Genomic DNA, 18,383 nt, shown 5'->3' with positions numbered 1-18,383 from the left:
TCTTTCCATATTCTATTAAACATGTATAGAATATTATCAAGAGAGTCATCTGACAGATGCGAGATCATAGAATAAGTGATGCCATCAGGACCTGGTGAAGTTTGCTTAGTTGTGGACAATGATTTACGTAATTCTTCTATGGTCAGATCGACGTTATATGTGAGAATCTTTTTTGTGCGAAATCGAAGGGTAATTTTTTCTGTTGTGTTCTTATATGACAGAAATGGTTCTGTATAGTTTTGTGCTGCGCATACAGATGCAAATGTTTCTGCTAAAATATTAGTCATTTCCTGTAAGTCACAAATTTCCCGATCCTTCACTTTTAAATATGATACAGGATATTCAGAATAAATTCCACACGCCTTTTTTACTAGATTCCACATTTCTGTCACTGATACAGAAGAATTAATATTGGATGTAAGTTTAATCCAGGAATTCCGTTGGGCTTGGCGCCGAGTACGTCTAGCTATAGCTTTAGCTTTTTGAAATAAAATAAAATTTTCCGTAGATGGCCGTCTTCGGAACTTATTCCATGCAATTTGTTGATTCCTGCGCGTTTCTGTGCACTGACTATTCCACCAAGGTTTCCGAAATTTGGGGAAAGCAGTGCCAGATTTCGGAATTGTTTCATCTGCTACTCTGAGTATTGAAGAGGTCACATTATCGACAACAACATCAAGGTCTGGATGTTCCACCATATCCCTTGATATTTTGGCTCTGCTAGTGAAACTCGTCCAATCAGCTTTATCAAAAATATAACGTTTAGGTCGTTGCGGTACCATGACAGGTATATTAACTTGAGTGAGGAAAATTGGGAAATGATCACTTTCACATAAGTCATTCCCCACTCGAAAAGTGAAAAACGGAGCAATAGGGGCTGAACAGAGAGCAAGATCTAAACAATGGAAAGTTTTACTACCCAAATGAAAGTGGGTATAGTCACCATTATTCAAAAGACAAAGAGAGTGATCAGAAATAAATTCCTCAATTTGTCTTCCACGAGGATTCGTGCTATTACTACCCCAAATAGGACTATGAGCGTTAAAATCACCTATTATTATGAACGGTGTTGGCAATTCAGAAACTAATCTATCAAGTTCATGTTTATCAATGGTGGAATTAGGAGGCAAGTAAAGAGAACAAACTGTAATTAAGCGAGGAATCGCAGTACGAATCGCAACCGCTTGCAGTTGTGTGTGAAGTGGGATTATAGATGTGGGATGGTCATGCGAGACGAGGAGAGCAACACCTCCCGATGCTCTATCAGAGTTACCATCTCTTCGAATCAAACTATAACGTTTAATTTTTGCTGGGTCGCTTGATTTTAAGTATGTCTCTTGAAATGCCATGCAGACAGGGTGAAAATTGTTAATAAAGTCCTTGATTTGGTGCAATTTATTGCGAAAGCCACGACAGTTCCATGAAATAAGTGTGGCCATAAAATCAGCGTTTACGTTGAGATTTTTTCTTAATTTTGCCTGCAGTAACATCATCGAGCTGCGTAGAAGGTTCCATATCCATTTCAGAGAGGTCTGAAGAGGATGGGTTAATAGATAAAAGTTCATCAGGTGGAAATTGATTGGTAATACCAGAAGATTTTAATTTTTTTCGGAGTTCTTTCGTCGGTTTGTTATTACTGCATACTTCAGGGTCTGTATGTAGAGCAACATTAGCTTTACGCCTAGCTTCAGAGTATGAGATATTTTCTTTATGCTTAACTGTTAGAATCTGTTTCTCCATCAACCATCGTGGACAAGATCTAGAAAATGAAGTGTGGTTACCATTGCAATTCACACATTTTTCTTCAGCGGAACACTGCTGACTTTCGTGGCCTTTTACTGCACACCGGGCGCAAGTGAGAGTCCCGCGGCAGTTGGATTTCGAGTGTCCAAATCGTTGGCACTGAAAGCACCGGAGAGGATTCGGTATGTAAGGCCTCACTGCTAGTCTCATATAGCCCACTTTTACCCGTTCTGGCAATTTAGGTCTATTAAATGTCAAAATAAAGTGTTTTGTAGGAAGAAGTTGTCCATCCCGCCGAATTGTTATCCGGCGTACATGTGTCACTCCTTCGGGTTTCAATTCTGCTGTAATTTTATCCAAGGTGTCGTTGAATAGCTCGCCACAGGTTATAACGCCTTTTGAAGAATTAAGCGTCCTATGAGCGCTTACACTAACAGTTATAGATGCTAATGCCTTCAGTTTAATTATTTGCTGAGATTGTTTGCGACTACCGACTTCTACAAGTAAGTCGCCAGAGCGAAGTTTCCGAGTTGATACAACTTCTCCAACTGCTCCTGTCATTGCTTTTTCTACTAGAAATGGTGAGACACTATTAAATGATTCATTTTTTTCTGAAATGCGTTTGATAACAAAGAATTTGTCAAAAGGTTTTTCAAAAATGTTAACGTTCTTCTGTTGCCCACTGAAGGGAGCAAAGTTTTTTTTGCCCATACGATATTGATGGGTTGGTTGGTTGGTTGTTCGGGTTTTCTGGCGCAAGAGCCATGTTTGGCTATGCTGCGCCAAGCAGATGGTAAAAAAATAAAAATAATTTATATAAACACACATGTTAAGATATAAAAGCCAAATGTATCAAAAAATGGGAAAAATGAAAGTGCAGAAATATATAAGGTTAATGCATTTATAAATGAAATACTGATTCGCAAAACGAACGTTACAATGAATTGTCGAATGTGAACAGAAGTTAAAAAATGCTAAATACAACTATAAAAACCAATGGTTTTTAAAAATTTAAAAATGTTTGGGTGGAATTTTTCACCCACCAGGTCTTGTAAAGTTAGTGACGATGATTTAAAAAAGTGTAAACGAAAGGAATTAAAAGATGCGCACTCGATTAAAATATGTTTAATGGTAAAATCTACACGACATGTGGAGCACTTTGGTGTTGCCTGGCCAAAAAGGAGATGTTTGTGTGTAAAACGAGCATGTCCTATACGGAGGCGAGTCAATTTGACATCAACCTCTCGTATAGGATGGACAGGCCACAAACTAATTGTCGGTTTAATTGAATGTAATTTGTTGTGGATCTGCAGATCCCATGATTGCTGCCAGTTAGTAAAGAGCGAACTAGTGAAGGAACTTTTGGCATCAGAATAGACAAGTGAATGTGTTAGAAAAGTTGATGCAGCTTTAGCAGCAAAATCTGCCCTTTCATTGCCGTAAATACCTACATGCCCCGGAACCCACCAAAAATGACTTTAAATCCTTTATTTCGTAGGATTGTTAATGTAAATAAAATTTGGACTGCAACTGGGTGCATCTGAATCTGATAATTAGAAAGTGTTTCTAAAGCACTCATACTGTCAGTATAAATGATGAAATTACGCTGAGTAGAAGAGGAGATTTCTTGTAGAGCACAGAAAATTGCTACTAACTCAGCCGTAAATACAGAGCTACTGTTGTGCAGACGATAGCTCAGTGTATCAGATGGAGTTATAATTGCACAACCAACATGTCCATCTGATTTCGAGCCATCCGTAAAAACTGGTGTAAAAGAAGAATACTGACAGCGATGATGATAAAACAATTTTTGGAAAACGATATTGATGGGGGTTCAGGCCCGACGGCACCGCCCACCACGGAGCCCAACAAGGGATGGCAGCCACCAGCTCTGGGCACTTCCAGCCTCGGTACTTACCATAGTGCTAATCGGTTACCTATACGCTCGGAGTTACCCCCGGGGACAGTGACCACCCTTAACGCCAAGCCCAAGGAGTAACCCCTTCGCTTAATCCTTAGCAGACTAACCACTTACGTGACCATCTACAAGTCGATTGACACACCGGGGACTACAGTGCACCACCCGTCTAATGGGTCGCCACGCACGGCCAACACGTGGGGGTTTGTGGTAGTAGTAGTAGTAGTAGTAGTAGTAGTATATGGTTTATTGGCGCAAGAGCCATATTTGGCTATACTGCGCCAAGCATACGGTAAAATCAGATCAGACATTTAAAATAAGACATTTTAAAAACAAGTGAAAGCAATAAAAACCACGTAAAATGCGTCGATACAAATATTAAAAAACCGTCTTAACGTAGGACAATGATTAACGTAAATGAAAAATAATCATATAATAAAATACATTTAACATAAACGGAAGAACAAACAGATGAAATAGGTGTTATATATAGTTAATGAAACCAATAGCTCTTAAAAATTTAAAAACATTTGGGTGGCATTTTTCACCCACTAGGTCTTGCAAGTTAAGAGAAGACGAGTAGAAAAAATTATGACGATGAACATTAAAATTGGGACACTCAATTAAAATATGTTTGACACTAGAAGCAATATGACAAGTGGGGCAAATTGGCACCCTTTCACCCAAGATGAGATGACGATGAGTAAAACGGGTGTGTCCTATACGGAGGCGAGTCAATTTCACATCAACCTCCCGTATAGGGTGAACAGGCCATAAACCAATTGTAGGCTTGACGGAATGAAGTTTATTCTCCGTCTTCAAATCCCATGTTAATTGCCATGTTGAATGAATATGTTTAATGAAAAATCTCTTAATGTCGCAATTTGGAAGTTTATGGGACAAAAAAGAGTCAGCAGATTTTGTCGCTGAATCGGCTTCTTCATTCCCAGAAATGCCTACGTGACTCGGGATCCAACAAAAAAGGATATGAAAACCTTCATTTTGTAAGAGACGCCAAGTAAATAGTATTCTAATCGCAATCGAATGCATCCGATTGCTATAGTGCGAGAGTGTCTCAGAGCACTCAAACTATCGGTATAAATAATGAAGTTACGCTGAGAGGAGGGCGAAATTTTTTCCAGAGCACAGAAAATTGCCATCAACTCAGCAGTGAATACTGAACAGCAATTATGTAAACGATAGTTCATTGTATCAGAAGGAAGAATTATGCCACATCCAACATAGCCATCTGATTTTGAGCCATCCGTAAAAATTGGTATAAAGGAGGAATAACGACAGCGATGATGCAAAAACAGGAATTTGAAAATATTTGGATCATTTGACGATTTAGTAAATCCTGAGAAGGGATTCATGTATGAAAATTGTGGTATATCCCAGGGGGGGGAAACAAAATAAATCTACAGTCTTAATTGTAACATTTGAAAGGCCCGAGTCATGCAAAAGTACTTTTGCTCTCTCACCAAATGGAAGAATGTGAGAGGGACGGGCCTCATATAGTCTGCGAAGACTAACTGGTAGTGTTATATTAGAAATGGGATGACTGGGCAAAGATTTTGTACGGAAATAATAACAGGCAGACAATTTTTTACGCCTTAAATCAAGAGGTAGCTGGTTGCAAATAGAATAGAGGCTCTCAACGGGAGAGGTACGAAATGCTCCGGAACAAATCCTTAAAGCAGAATGGTGAATGGTATCCAAGCGTCGCAGTATAGAAGCACGTGCGGAACCATACACCATACATCCGTAATCCATGCGAGAGAGGATAACGGCTTCGTAAATATGGAGCAGAGATGTCCGATCGGCCCCCCAAGATGTTTTGGAGAGAACCTTTAAAATATTTAAAGATTTCTCGCATTTCTTCCGCAGATTTGAGATATGTGGAAGAAAGGAGAGTTTTCGATCAAAAATCACTCCTAGAAATCGTATTTCATCCACAACTGAGATGGGTGTATTTCGTATTTGAATGACAGGATCTAAATGGATATTTCTTTTCCTGCAGAAATGATCGCATCGGCTCTTCTCCGGAGAGATAGTATGCCCGTTATTATCGCACCAAGCCACTACCTTATTTACTGCATTTTGCAATTGTCTCTCGATTAAATTCATATTGCTCCCTTTACATGAGATCTGCAAATTGTCAACATAAAGTGATCCCTGAACAGTTGAAGGTAAAACAGATAAAACTTGACTAATATGAACAATAAAAAGTGTAACACTGAGGACACTTCCCTGTGGGACTCCCTCAGCTTGAATAAAAGAATCAGAATAAAAGTTGCCTACACGGACTCTGAAAGTCCGATGTGATAAAAAATTCTCCAAGAATATGGGAAGATTTCCCCTAAAACCAAATTTAAAAAGTGTCGAAAGTATGCCATAGCGCCATGCTCGGTCGTATGCCTTCTCAATATCAAAAAATATGGAGACAAGGTGATTCCCCCTAACAAATGTGTTGCGTATCTGGGTTTCCAGGAAAACGAGGTTATCAAATGTAGATCTACCTCTACGGAAACCACTCTGCAACGGGGAGATACATCCCTGTTTCTCCAGTTCATATACAAGCCGTGTATTCACCATGCACTCAAAGGTCTTACAAAGGCAACTCGTCAGAGCAATTGGTCTGTAGTTCAGAGGATTTGATGGTTCCTTATCAGGTTTTAAGATTGGGATCACAATAGCTTCACGCCATTGCGAAGGATACTTCCGTTCAAGCCATATTCTGTTAAATAATATAAGCAGATTCGAAAGGGAAGTTGTATTCAGATGGCGGAGCATAATATATGTGATCCCATCTGGCCCTGGACTGGTATCATGGGCTTGAGATAAGGCCATTTGCAGTTCAAACATCCTGAATTCACAGTTATAGGGAAAAGAACATCGGTCATTAAAGCGCAGATGCAACCGTTCCGCGGAATTCTTAATTGCCAGAAAAGTAGGACTATACGAATCCGATGCGGAGACCTGTGCAAATGCTTGACCGAGAGCATTGGCCACTTCCGATGGAGAGGAATGCGTCTTATTTCCTGTATTTAAAACAGGAATAGAGGTTTCCCAATATATTCCACTGGCAGCCTTTACTTTCTTCCATAAATGCTTACTGGATGTGGAGGATGTGATAGATGATACGAATTTAATCCAAGATTCCCTCTGACTACGGCGACGAATTCGACGAGCAAGGGCTTTGGCTCGTTTAAAAGCAACAAGATTTTCTGTTGTCGGGTACCTTCGGAAGATGTTCCATAATCTTTTTTGTCGTTTATGACTATCGCGGCAAGCTTCATTCCACCACGGTCTACGAAATTTTTTCAGACGTGGGGAAGTCTTCGGGATAGTGGCATTTGCGGCGCTTATTATTCTGTCAATGACATGTTGTACTGCTTCTGTGATGTCACAAGTACTGACCATAGTTTCTGTGATATCTGCTAATTGTGTGAATACATCCCAGTCTGCCCGCTTGAATAAGAACCTTGGTGGACAAGTAGTCGCACCACCTCCATCAACGTGGGAGACAATAACTGGGAAGTGATCACTGCCGTAAAGATTATTGCTAACTGTTAGAGTGAGAAATGGCAGCAGTTCAGGTGTACATATGGCCAGATCAAGACTATGGAAGCTACGTGTGGGCTCGTGGAAGTAAGTTTTCTCTTGACTGTTGAGCAGGCAGAGACAGTTGTTAGCAATAAACTGCTCAATCTGTCGTCCACGAGAGTTTGTATTATCTGAACCCCACAAAGTACTATGTCCATTGAAGTCTCCCAATAAAATGAAAGGTGAAGGAAGCTGGTCTACTAAGTTATCAAGTTCTTGCTGACATATGACATCATGAGGCGGTAAGTAAATGCAGCAGACTGTGACCAACGTTCGTATGTGAACTTGTACAGCCACAGCCTGTAAAGAAGTATGTAAAGCAAGAGGTGTACTAGGATACAAATTTGAAGTAAAGATACAAACACCACCCGAATTACGAGATCCAGTGTCTGTATCTCTCCGCACACAATTATAGCCTCTTAATTTAAGTGGGATGTTAGGCGTCAAGAAGGTCTCTTGAACACCGAAGCAAATAGGATGAAATTGGTTAAAAATAGATTTGATGTCTTGTATTTTAGACCGAATGCCGCGACAATTCCAAGAAAGAAAGGTACCCATTAAGAAATTCTAGTTGCAGAAGGGGAAATATTGGCAGTGGTTTGTGTTGCTGAAATATCGCAATTCATCCCAAATTCATCCTCATCCTCAGAAGGATGGAGTTTGAGATCAGGACTGTTTTGCATGCCTCCAAAAATTGATGTTAAATCTCTATGAGCTATCCCTTGACTAGCAAGTCCCAAAGCTACAGAGTTTTTAGAAACATTTTTCTTCAGTTTCGAAGATAAGTCTGACTTTGACAGTCCTCGCTTTGCAAGTTTTAATTTTAGGGATTTGTCAGATTTCGATTTTCTTTGCTTTTTTTCTGGCTTTCCAGAGTCAGAAATATTGTTTATGGATTCTTCTGTGTCTGAATCCGACGATTTTTGAGATTTTAATTGTATAGTCTTCCTAGTGCAGTTTCCACAACTGCAGTTTTCACAGAAGCTTTTCTGGACCACGGATGCATAGCTTACACCAGGTAACGGTGTCTGTGCAAGTACTTTCTTTCTTGCTTCGGGGTAAGAAATTTCCTCTTTAATTTTTGTAGTGGTGATCTGTTTTTCAAGTTTCCAGCGTGGACATAACCGAGAGAAAGAAGTATGCTCACCTTTGCAGTTTACGCACTTCTCTGGTGCAGAACATTGTTGGCTTTCATGCCCTTTTTCAGAGCAACGGGCGCAAGTAACAGTTCCGCGGCAATTAGCTTTAGAGTGCCCAAAACGCTGGCACTTGAAACATCTAAGTGGGTTTGGGATATATGGTCGGACAGGTAGCTTGATATAACCTGCATATATGAAATCTGGCAGTTTTGGAGACTTAAAAGTGAGGATGTGATGCTTAGTTTCAAGTATTTGGCCTTCTCGCCGGATGGTAATGCGGCGAACTTTTATAACACCTTGTGGTTTTAACTCTTCTTGAATATAATCTAAAGGTAGGTTAAATATTTCCCCGCAAGTAATTACACCTTGAGATGTGTTTAACGATGTGTGAGGGCTGATAGTAACAGGGATCGTGGCGAGAGCTTTCACTTTTTGAATATTCTGGGCTTGCTTTCGAGTACTGACCTCTATAAGCAAGTCACCAGATTTCATTTTTTTAATAGATGCAACTTCCCCAACTGTTGCGGAGATAGATTTCTGCACTAGGAAAGGAGACACTGTGTCAAAAGATTCGTTTTTATCAGATGCACGTTTAATTACAAAATATCGGTCAAAATGTTGTTCAAAATTAGGAGAAATTTGTACTTTTTGACGCCCACTAAAGGGACCACGTTTGGAGGAGCCCATACGACATAGAGGATGATTCGGGTCCGATGGCACCGCCCACCACGGAGCCCAACAAGGGAAGGCAATTACAGGCTCTGGTTATTCCTAGCCTCGGCATCCACCCTAGTGCTAATTGATTGATTGATTGATTGAGTTTTATGGCGCAAGAGCCATGCTTGGCCATGCTGCGCCAATCTAATGGTAGAATTATAAAAATGTTTATAAAAGATTCATTTATTAAAAAACAAGATCAGCGGTGTAAAGATAAAAACACATGCAAAAAGATGAAACAAATACAAATAGAGTCGAAACTATGATTCATTAGAAAGCAAAACAAAGTAATTCATTTAATCCTTTATAGCACAAAAGGAGAAAAAAATGCTAAATACAAGTGAAAAAACTAATAGCTTTTAAAAAATTAAAAATATTTGGGTGGTATTTTTCACCCACCAGGTCTTGTAATGTTAAAGATGCCGAAGTAAAAAAACGTGCACGATAAAAATTAAAAACAGGACATTCAATTAACACATGATGAACAGTAAAAGAAACTTTGCAACTGTTGCACTTAGGCGCATTTTCTCCAAATATGAGATGTTTATGGGTGAAGCGCGTATGCCCTATACGGAGACGAGTCAATTTTACATCCATCTCACGTATAGGATGAACAGGCCACAAAGCAATGTCCGTTTTAACAGAATGCAATTTATTTCCGATCTGCAGATCCCATAACTTTTGCCAATTACAATAAAAGTGACGAATAATGGACCTTTTAACATCACAAAAGGGAAGAGCCATGCACAAAAAGGTCGATGCAGATTTTGCAGCCAAGTCTGCCATCTCATTTCCCAAGATGCCGACATGACTCGGAATCCAACAGAAAATGATTTGAAACCCATCATTCTGCAGCAATCGCAAAGTAAACAAAATTTTGATAGCAATCGGATGTGTCCGATTGTCATAATGCGAAAGTGTCTCCAAAGCACTCATACTATCGGTGTAGATAATAAATTTACGCTGAGTAGAGGGTGAAATTTTCTGTAGAGCACAGAAAACTGCCACCATCTCAGCAGTAAAAACAGAGCAACAATTATGAAGACGGTGGCTCAGTGTATCAGATGGAAATATTATGCCACAGCCGACATGACCATCTGATTTCGAGCCATCCGTGAAAATTGGATGAAAGGAAGAATACTGATTGCGATGGTAGAGGAAAATCTGTTGGAAAACCACAGAAGCAGTTGAGAATTTATCGAATCCAATGAAAGGATTCAAGTAAGAAAACTGTGGGATATCCCATGGTGGGATACTATAGACATCAACAGCTTTAACACGAATCGTGTTAAAGTCCGGGTCATGAAGGAGCAATTTGGCTCTCTCACAAAATGGAAGGATGTGAGAAGGGCGGGCATTATAAAGTCGACGAAGACCTACTGGCAATGATATTTCGCTCAAAGGATGTTTCGGAACAGATTTCGTTCGAAAATAAAATGTGGCAGACAATTTCTGTCGCCTTAAAGAAAGGGGTAGTTGGTGACATATAATATATAGGCTTTCAACTGGAGATGTCCGGAACGCACCAGAGCAAATGCGCAATGCTGAATGATGGATGGTATCCAATCGCCGCAAAACAGATGAGCGGGCGGAACCATATACCATACATCCATAATCTATCCTTGAGAGAATGACTGCCTGATAAACACGGAGAAGGGAGGCTCGATCGGCACCCCAAGATGTGTTTGAGAGAACTTTTAGAATATTTAATGATTTCTCACACTTCTTCCGCAAATATAATATATGCGGAAGGAAGGTGAGTTTCCGATCGAGAATCACTCCCAAAAAACGTACTTCATTCACCACAGGAATTTGAATATTCTTAACTCGAATACAAGGATCCTGGTGAATGTTTCTTTTTCGACAGAAGTGAATGCAGCTACTTTTCTCTGGGGAGATAGTGTGGCCGTTGTTATTGCACCAATCTACCACTCTATTTACTGCGTTTTGCAATTGTCGCTCTATTAGTGCCATGTTACTACCTTGGCATGAGATCTGCAGATCGTCAACATAAAGGGTTCCATTTACAGATGAAGGCAAATTATTTAAAATTTGGCTAAGATGAATATTAAAAAGTGTGACACTGAGGACACTTCCTTGTGGAACTCCCTCAGCTTGAATAAAATTATTAGAATAAGAGTTACCTACTCGAACTCGAAAAGAACGTTGTGTTAAAAAATTTTGTAAGAATATAGGCAAGTTGCCTCTAAAACCTAAATTAAAAAGTGTGGAAAGTATGCCATAGCGCCAGGCACGGTCATACGCTTTCTCTATGTCAAAAAATATTGAAACATGGTGGTTCCTCCTAACAAATGCGTTGCGAATTTGGGTTTCCAATAATATGAGGTTGTCAAAAGTAGACCGACCTCTACGGAAACCACTCTGCAACGGGGAGATGCATCCTTGTTTCTCTAACTCGAAAATTAGACGCCTGTTGACCATACGCTCGAAGGTCTTACAAAGGCAATTTGTAAGAGCAATCGGCCTGTAGTTCAGAGGGACAGATGGTTCTTTGCCAGGTTTTAAGATGGGAATTACAACAGCTTCTCGCCATTGTGAAGGGTATTTCTGCTCAATCCATATTCTGTTAAATAATATCAACAGATTGGAAAGGGAAATGGTATTCAAATGGCGAAGCATGTTATACGTGATTCCATCTGGTCCAGGGCAGGTATCATGAACCTGAGACAAAGCCATGTTTAGTTCATACATCCTGAATTCACAATTATATGGAATGACATCTCGGATTTTAAAGCGCAAAGGCAACCGTTCCGCGCGATTCTTAATTGCCAGAAACTCAGGGCTGTAAGAATCAGTTGCGGACACTTGTGCAAATGCTTGGCCTAGAGTATTGGCTACGTCTAATGGGGCGGAATGCATCTCACTTCCTGTCTTTAATACAGGGATGGATGATTCATTATAAATCCCATTAGCAGCCTTGACCTTTCTCCACAAGCTTTTACTAGAAGTGTTGGATGTTATGGAAGAAACAAATGATATCCATGATTCCCTCTGACTACGTCGTCGAAAGCGACGAGCAAGCGCTTTGGCTTTTTTAAAGGCTACAAGATTCTCTGTTGTTGGGTACCTTCGAAATTTGTTCCATAGTCGTTTTTGATTCTTATGACTGTCGCGACAGGCTTCGTTCCACCATGGTCTACGAAATTTTGGAAGACGTGGTGAAGTTTTGGGGATACTCCTGTTTGCAGCATTTATTATGGTTTCAACGACAAGTTGTACAGCTTCCGTAATATCTGCAGTTCGGACCATAGTCTCGGTGATATCTGCTAACTGTGAAAAGGCAATCCAATCTGCCCGCTGAAATAGAAAACGTGGTGGACAATAAGTCGCACCGCCGCTAGCAGCATGGGAGAGGATGATAGGAAAATGATCACTATTGTATAACCGTTTGCTCACTGCGAACGTTAGCAGCGGCAGAAGTTCAGGAGAACATATGGCCAAGTCAAGAGTATGGAAGCTACGTGTGGGTTCGTGAAAATAGGTTTTCTCTTCATTGTTAAGTAAACAGAGACAGTTATTGGCAATAAACTGCTCAATCTGTCTTCCACGAGAGTTTGTACTATTCGAACCCCACAAAGTACTATGTCCGTTGAAATCACCAAGTATAATAAAAGGTGAAGGAAGCTGGTCCACTAGGTTGTCCAGATCTTGCTGACAGATTACATCACTAGGCGGTATGTAAATACAGCAGACTGTAACCAACGTTCGTATGTGAACCTGTACGGCCACAGCCTGAAGAGAAGTATGCAAGCTTAGATGCGTGCTCGGATACATATTTGATGTGAAGACACAGACGCCCCCAGAAGGATGGGATGTTGTGTCTGTATCTTTCCGAATACAATTATAACCGCGCAATTTTATAGGAATATTTGGTGTTAAAAAGGTTTCTTGAACACCAAGACAAACGGGATGAAAGTGGTTGATGATGGACTTGATGTCAGAAAGTTTGGATCGAATGCCGCGACAATTCCAAGAGAGGAAGGTACCCATTAAGAGATTTTTGTAATAGGAGAAAGTTTAAGACTAGTCGTTTGAGTCGACGGAGTATCGCAACTCATGTCTAATTCTTCATCATCCCCTTCAGAAGGATGGAGGGCGATGGTATCGGGACATTTGAATGTATCACCAAAAATGGAAGTTAAATCCTTTTGGACGATACCCTTCGTCGCCAGTCCCAGTGCGACGGAATTTTGTGTTTTTGTTAATTTCATTTTTGAATGCAACTGTGTCGAGGTAAGGCCACGTTTCGCAAGCTTTAGCTTTAAAGAATTTTTGGATTTTGTATTTGATTTAGACTTAATTGGTTTGATATTTTCGGGAATAGTAGGTTTTACAACAGTATCGGTATCAGAGTCAGAAGATTTATCTGTAGTTTTGTTTTGGGTAGTATACTTAGCACAATTGCTGCAAGAACAGTTTGCACAAAAGGGTTTTTTCACAACGGATGCGTATGTTAAGCCGGGTGTGGGAGTTTGAGCTAGAACTTTTTTCCTAGCTTCAGGGTAGGATAGGTTTTCTTTAATTTTAATTGATGTTATTTGCTTTTCTAATTGCCAGCGTTCACAATTTCGAGAATATGAAGTATGATTGCCCCCACAGTTTACGCATTTTTCTGGTGCGCAACACTGCTGGCTATCATGGCCCTTTTCTGCACAGCGGGCGCAAGTGAGGGTCCCGCGGCAGTTAGCCTTAGAGTGGCCAAAACGTTGACATTGGAAGCAACGCAGAGGGTTTGGTATGTATGGTCGTACCGGTAGTTTTATGTAGCCTGCATATAAGAATTCGGGCAATTTGGGACTGTGAAAAGTAAGGATGTAATGTTTAGTGGGAAGGAGTTGTCCATCCCGCCGAATATTAATCTGGCGTACATGTGTCACTCCTTGTGGCTTTAGTTCCATAGTTATTTCCTCCAGAGGAACGTTAAAAAGTTCTCCACAAGTGATTACACCCTTTGAGTAATTAAGTGATGTGTGAGAATTAACTGTGACTGGAATATTTGCTAAAGCTTTTAATTTTATGATTTGCTGGGCTTGCTTTTTGGAGCAGACTTCTACCAGCAAATCACCTGAACGCATTTTACGTATTGATGAAACCTCGCCGACAACTGCTGCAATGGCTTTTTGCACTAAAAAAGGCGAAACAGAATTAAAAGTATCCTGCTTGTCAGAGACTCGTTTAATAACGAAAAAAGTATCAAACTGATGAGGAGAAGTAAAAAATACATGTTTCTTATGCCCACTGAAGGGAGACTTTTTGGGAGGAGCCATGCGATATTGAGAGTGATTCGGGCCCGACGGCACCGCCCACCACGGAGCCCAACAAGGGAAGGCAGCCACCGGCTCTGGCCATTCCCAGCCTCGGCACTTACCTTAGTGCTAATCGGTTACCTATACGCTCGGAGTTACCCCCGGGGACAGTGACCACCCTTAACGCCAAGCCCAAGGAGTAACCCCTTCGCTTGATCCCTAGCAGACTAGCCACTCAGGTGACCATCTACCAGCCGATTGATGCACAGGGGACCACAGTGCACCACCCGTCTTTCAAATGGGTCGCCACGCACGGCCAACACGTGGGACATTGGCTGTCCATGAGAAGCAAGAAGCAAACAGAGCGGCGACAGCTTCTCATGGAGAGCTCCCTCGCTTGCCGTCGAGGGAATGAAGAAACAGCAGAAAGCAGAAGGCGTAGGGGAGACTGAACATGAAGGGAGTAAAGATCCCTGGGAACCTCGGGATTGGGACACCCGTACTCACCTATAGTAGGTGAGCCCCTGAGGGAACCACCCTAGTGCTAATCGGTACCTATACGCTGGGAGTTACCCCCGGGGACAGTGACCACCCTTAACGCCAAGCCCAAGGAGTAACCCCTTCGCTTGATCCCTAGCAGACTAGCCACTCAGGTGACTAGGTACCAGCCGATTGATACACCGGGGACCACAGTGCACCACCCGTCTTTCAAATGGGTTGCCACGCACGGCCAACACGTGGGGTTTTGGCTGTCCATGAGAAGCAAGAAGCAAACATGTAGAGCTCCCTCGACTACCCTCGAGGGAAAGAAAGAAAAGGAGACAGCAGAAGGCGTAGTGGAGAGTAAATCATAAAGGGAGTAAAGATCCCTGGGTACCTCGGGATTGGGACACCCGTACTCACCTATAGTAGGTGAGCCCCTGAGGGGTAGTCTTGGTTCGGAAACCACGGCAGTTCCAGGAAACAAATTTGGCCATCAAGATTGGGATTTATCTGGAGGTTTTTTTCTTTCTTTCCCCACCTGATTGATTTTTAGAGATAGTAGATGGGTCTAACTCCATCTCGGAAAATTCAGAAGATGATATATAAGTTTTTAAGTAATCTTCTGCCACAGGATGTCGATTCATTAGCGCTTTCTTTTTCGTTCTTTGCTTTGAGTGTGCTTGCCAAGTTTTATGAGATGATGACGTGGAAATTTTTGTTTTATTATTACGATTGCGTTTGGTGATTTTATTCATTGCAGGGCAATTGGATGACAGCGAAGAAACAGAGGAGACTTCTGGCAATTTTGTAGATTGATTTGAAACTGAACTAGTGGGTGGTAACTGAGTAATGCGGGAATGAGTTTGAGCACTAATACATATCAGTGTTGCTTTAAGTACACCAGAGAAAGAGATACCAACTTTTGGAGTTCTGTCATTTATTAATTTTCTTGCTTCTGCGTAGGATATGTTTTTCCGTATTTTCGTGGATATCACTTCCTTCTCTAGAGTCCATTTAGGGCAAGACTTTGAGAAGGAGGTATAAGGCCCACAGCAATTGACACATTTCATGGTGTCTGAAATGCAATTGTTTATGTCATGTCCAGGTTCAGCACATTTCTCAAACATGCTGGTTTTACTGCGACATTCTTGCTGGGAATGGCCGTACCTTTGACATTTAAAACACCTAAGAGGGTTAGGTATATATGGCCGAACTCTACCAATTTGGTATCCCGCTTTGATTGATTTTGGAAGAACTGGCGTTTGAAAAGTTAAGACAATGTGCTTTGTTGGTATAAGTTGACCGTCACGTCGGACGTTAATACGACGCGCGGCGCATACTTGCTGATCGGAAAACTCTGTGACGAGATCTTCATCAAACAAGTCGATGAGATCTGGCTCAGAAATAACACCACGTGAAAAATGTAAAGTTTTATGCAAAGCTGTTTGAATAGGAAAATCACCTAATTTGGTAAGTTTGCTAATAAGAACAGTTTGTTTTTCCGACGTCTGCAACAGAAGGTCACCAGAGCGTAGTTTTTTAATATTTTGTACTTCACCAATTGTAAACTGGATTAATTTGTTTACAAGAAATGGAGAAACTCTATGAAAGGTGTTTTGAGTGCTAATGATCATGAAACGAGAATTGGATGATGCTACAGTGACGTTAGAAGAAGAGCCCATATGACATTGGTAGTGATTCAGGTCTGGCGGCATCGCCCACCACGGAGCCCAACAAGGGATGGTAGTTACCGGCTCTGGAAATTGTCCAACCTCGGCACTTGCCATAATGCTAACCAGAACCTATACGCTGGGAGTCACCCCCGGGGACAGTGATCACCCTTAACGCCAAGCCCAATTGTTGTTGTTTTGGATTTTTTTTGGCGCAAGGGTTATATCTGGTGATGCTGCGCCAAGCATATGGTTTAAAATCATACTATATAAAAAATTGTTTCATCAATTAAAATATAAAACAGTTTAGCCTCGGTAAAAGAAGGCGAAAATTGAATAGATTAGAATGAACATATAACATTCAGAAATTTAAAATGCGCAATGATGGTTTAAATGTGGAAATAAAAAGTGAAAGTCACAATGTTATTTTTAGTTGTCAAACAAATCGAAAAGACAAAAAGTGAATTAAATGTACGTGAAAAGGCGAATAGCCTTTAAGAATTTGAAAATATTTTGGTGGTACGTCTCCCCCACCAAGTCTGTTAAAGTTAAAGATGACGATTTAAAAAAACGAATTCTATGTGAGCTAAATGAGCAACATTCTATTAAAATGTGTTTAATGCTAAAAACGACCCGACATGTAGGACATATCGGTGAACTGTCTCCAAAAATAAGATACTTATGCGTAAAACGCGAGTGCCCTATACGGAGACGAGTGAACTTAACATCGAGCACTCGTATAGGAATCGTAAGCCATAAACCAATGGATGGTTTGACTGAATGCAACTTATTCTCAGTCTGCAGATCCCATTTTCCTTGCCATATTGATAGCAGGCGGGAAAAAATGGCTGTTTTAAAGTCACTATATGGGATGCTTTGACACAGCGAAGTGGAAGCATGTTTTGCAGCGACATCTGCAGCTTCATTTCCATCAATGCCCACGTGACTTGGTATCCAGCTAAATATAATATTAAATCCCTTTTCCTTAAGAGTTCGTAAAAGAGACAATACCTCAATAGCAATCGGAAGCATTCGATTATGGTAGTTGGATAATGTCTCCAGTGCACTCATGCTACCTGTATAGATTATGAAATTACCCTGAGTGTTTGGCGAGATCTTCTCAAGAGCACAGAAAATGGCAGTCAACTCAGCAGTAAACACTGAGCAACAATTGTGCAAACGATAGCTCAGTGTCTCAGATGGAATTATGATGCCACTACCGAAATGTCCATCAGATTTCGAACCATCTGTAAAAATTGGTGCAAAAGAAGAATATAGATAGCGATGATAGTGGAAAAGCTGCTGTAAAACAATTGACGCAATTATGTCTTTATTGAAACCAGAAAACGGGTTCAAAAAGGTAAATTTTGGAACATTCCAAGGAGAGAATTGGAAAGAAGGAACTGATTTAATAGCAATATCATTAACTTCCAAATCATTCAGAAGCATTTTCATTTTCTCACAAAAAGGGCGTATGTGAAAGGGACGCGCATCATACAGTCTCCGCAGTCCAGCCGATAGTGTCATTTCACCCAATGGATTATACAAGTTAGCTTGTGCGTGTAGGAAGTACAAAGTAGATATTTTTTTACGCCTTAAGTCGAATGGTAACTGGTGGCAGATATTATAGAGGCTTTCTATGGGTGATGTTCGAAAGGCGCCCGAGCAAATTCGCAAAGCCGAATGGTGGATGGTATCTAGAGGTCGTAAAAAGCTAGAGCGAGCAGATCCATACACCATACATCCATAGTCAATGCGAGAAAGGATAACAGCCTGGTACACACGGAGGAGGGAAGTTCTATCTGCACCCCAAGTTGTTTTGGAGATGGTTGGTTGGTTA

At 40.9% G+C, this 18,383-nt stretch overlaps 1 protein-coding gene across 1 annotated transcript; it reads right to left on the bottom strand.

Moving 5' to 3' along the window:
- Positions 1–15,379: 15,379 nt before the first annotated feature.
- Positions 15,380–16,660, bottom strand: LOC129959694 (uncharacterized). The gene has a single exon (XM_056072583.1). The coding sequence runs from the start codon at positions 16,658–16,660 to the stop codon at positions 15,380–15,382; it is 1,281 nt and encodes a 426-aa protein (XP_055928558.1).
- Positions 16,661–18,383: the final 1,723 nt, after the last annotated feature.

Source organism: Argiope bruennichi, chromosome X2, assembly GCF_947563725.1.
Source record: "Argiope bruennichi chromosome X2, qqArgBrue1.1, whole genome shotgun sequence".
NCBI lineage: Eukaryota > Metazoa > Arthropoda > Arachnida > Araneae > Araneidae > Argiope > Argiope bruennichi.
Note: the sequence above shows the minus strand (reverse complement) of the source record. Positions and strands in the feature narration are given on the sequence as shown.

What these genes read in the sequence shown, in the direction of transcription:
- LOC129959694 (XM_056072583.1), bottom strand. Translation starts at nt 16,660, where the DNA reads ATGGCAAGTGCCGAGGTTGGACAATTTCCAGAGCCGGTAACTACCATC.